The 1655-nt window shown below is 45.0% G+C and overlaps 1 protein-coding gene across 1 annotated transcript; it reads right to left on the reverse strand.

Annotated features, from left to right (window-relative positions):
• Nucleotides 1–895: 895 nt before the first annotated feature.
• LOC307068980 (translationally-controlled tumor protein-like) lies at nt 896–1330 on the reverse strand (the record flags this gene model as incomplete). The annotated part of the gene is given in 3 exon segments (XM_079727115.1): nt 896–1096; nt 1100–1102; nt 1106–1330. Coding segments are annotated over 3 exon segments (408 nt in total). The 5' UTR covers nt 1310–1330.
• Between the last annotated feature and the right edge of the window lie 325 nt (nt 1331–1655).

A 1655-nucleotide genomic window follows, 5' to 3' on the forward strand; every position in this document is an offset into this window, starting at 1 on the left:
GCCTGAGCCTGCTGTACTGCTCCGTGCCTCCAGATTTTCCTACATGTTGCCACTGTCGGCAGTGACCTTCCTGCCGTTCTGGCTGGCTCCACTTTACCCCTCAGGCCTTAGTACAATGTACTGCTGCTCCCAGCCCAGGAAGGGTTAAGGGCCCATTCTTTCTACTCCCAAGGCCTCTGCGCTGGACTCTACCTCACTTCCGGCTTACTGCTTTGAAATGTGCTGTCTCCTTCCACTGGTCCCCTGGTTCTCAACCCTAGTGACATGATAGGATCATCAGGGAAGCCTTCTTTCTTTTTAAATTGAGGTAAATTTCACCCTTTTTGAGTATACAATTCAGTGGCATTTAGTACATTCACAGTACTGCATGACAATCACCTCTATTTACAATACTTCCAGAATATTTCCATCATCCCCAAAGGAAACCCCAAACCCATTTGCACTCACTCCCTAGCTCCCCTCCCCCAGCCCCTGGCAACCATGAATCTCCTTTCTGTCTCTATGGACTTGCCTATTCTGGACAATTCATACAAATAAATCACATAATATGTGACATTTTGCGTCTGGCTCCTTTCACTCAGCATAATGTTTTCTCAGCTTATCCGTGCTGCAGCGTGTATTAGAATCTCGTTCCTTTTTATGGATGAATAATATTCCATTGTATGGATGCACCACATTTTTTTGAGTTTAAATGCATTTTATTTTTAGACAACCTACATGACTTTTTTTTTTTTCTCAAAAACAATGCCTCCGCTCCAAACAAATCAACATCAAAATGAAGAGTTCAAGATGACATCAGTCCCATTTGTCTAAGTCCTGGTGTTGTGTGGATGAAAAGCAGCAGCCAGCCAGTTATGACGAGCAGGTGATAGATCCAAAGTAACAGCCAAATTTGTTAACATTTTTCCATTTCTAAACCATCCTTAAAGAAAATCATATATGGGGTCACACCATCCTCACTATAGTCCAGCAGAGCAGCCATGCCATCTGGATTCATGTTTTCACCAATAAAGAACTGATAGTTTTTGAAATTAGCAAGGATGTGCTTGATTTGTTCTGCAGTCCCTGTCATAAAAGGTTTTACTCCCTCTGGTCTCTATTCTTAGCGCTTCCCTTTGATTGATTTCATGTAACCTTTGATGTACTTCTTGTAGGCTTCTTTTGTGAAGCTCCTTTCCTGAAAGTCATGGTTCATGACAATATCCACACCGGTGATTACTGTGCTTTCGTTACCTTCTCCCTCGGGGCCTTCAGCGGAGGCGTTTCCACCAATGAACGAGTCAATGTTACCCTCTGACCTACTGACCATCTTCCCCTCCACCCCCAGACACAGGCCGTTCTCGACCTCCTGGATCTGCTCAGAGCGAGCGTGGTGCAGCCGGAGCGGTGCTGGGGGGAGCGGGGAGAGGGCGGAAAAAGGGATGCACCACATTTTGTTTATCCAGTCATCAGTAGATGGATATTGGGTTATTTCCAGTTTGGGGCTATTATGAGTGATGCTGCCGTGAACGTGTATGTAAAAGTTTTTGTGTGGGTGTATGTTTTCATTTCTCTTGGGTCTCTACTGAATTGCTAGGTATCAGGGAAGCTTTTAAAATTATCATCTCCAGGCACCACTCTGAGACTTTGATGTGCTTGGCCAGGGTGGGGTAAGG

Source organism: Hyperoodon ampullatus (genome assembly GCF_949752795.1).
Source record: "Hyperoodon ampullatus genome assembly, chromosome: X".
NCBI classification, from domain to species: Eukaryota; Metazoa; Chordata; class Mammalia; order Artiodactyla; family Ziphiidae; genus Hyperoodon; species Hyperoodon ampullatus.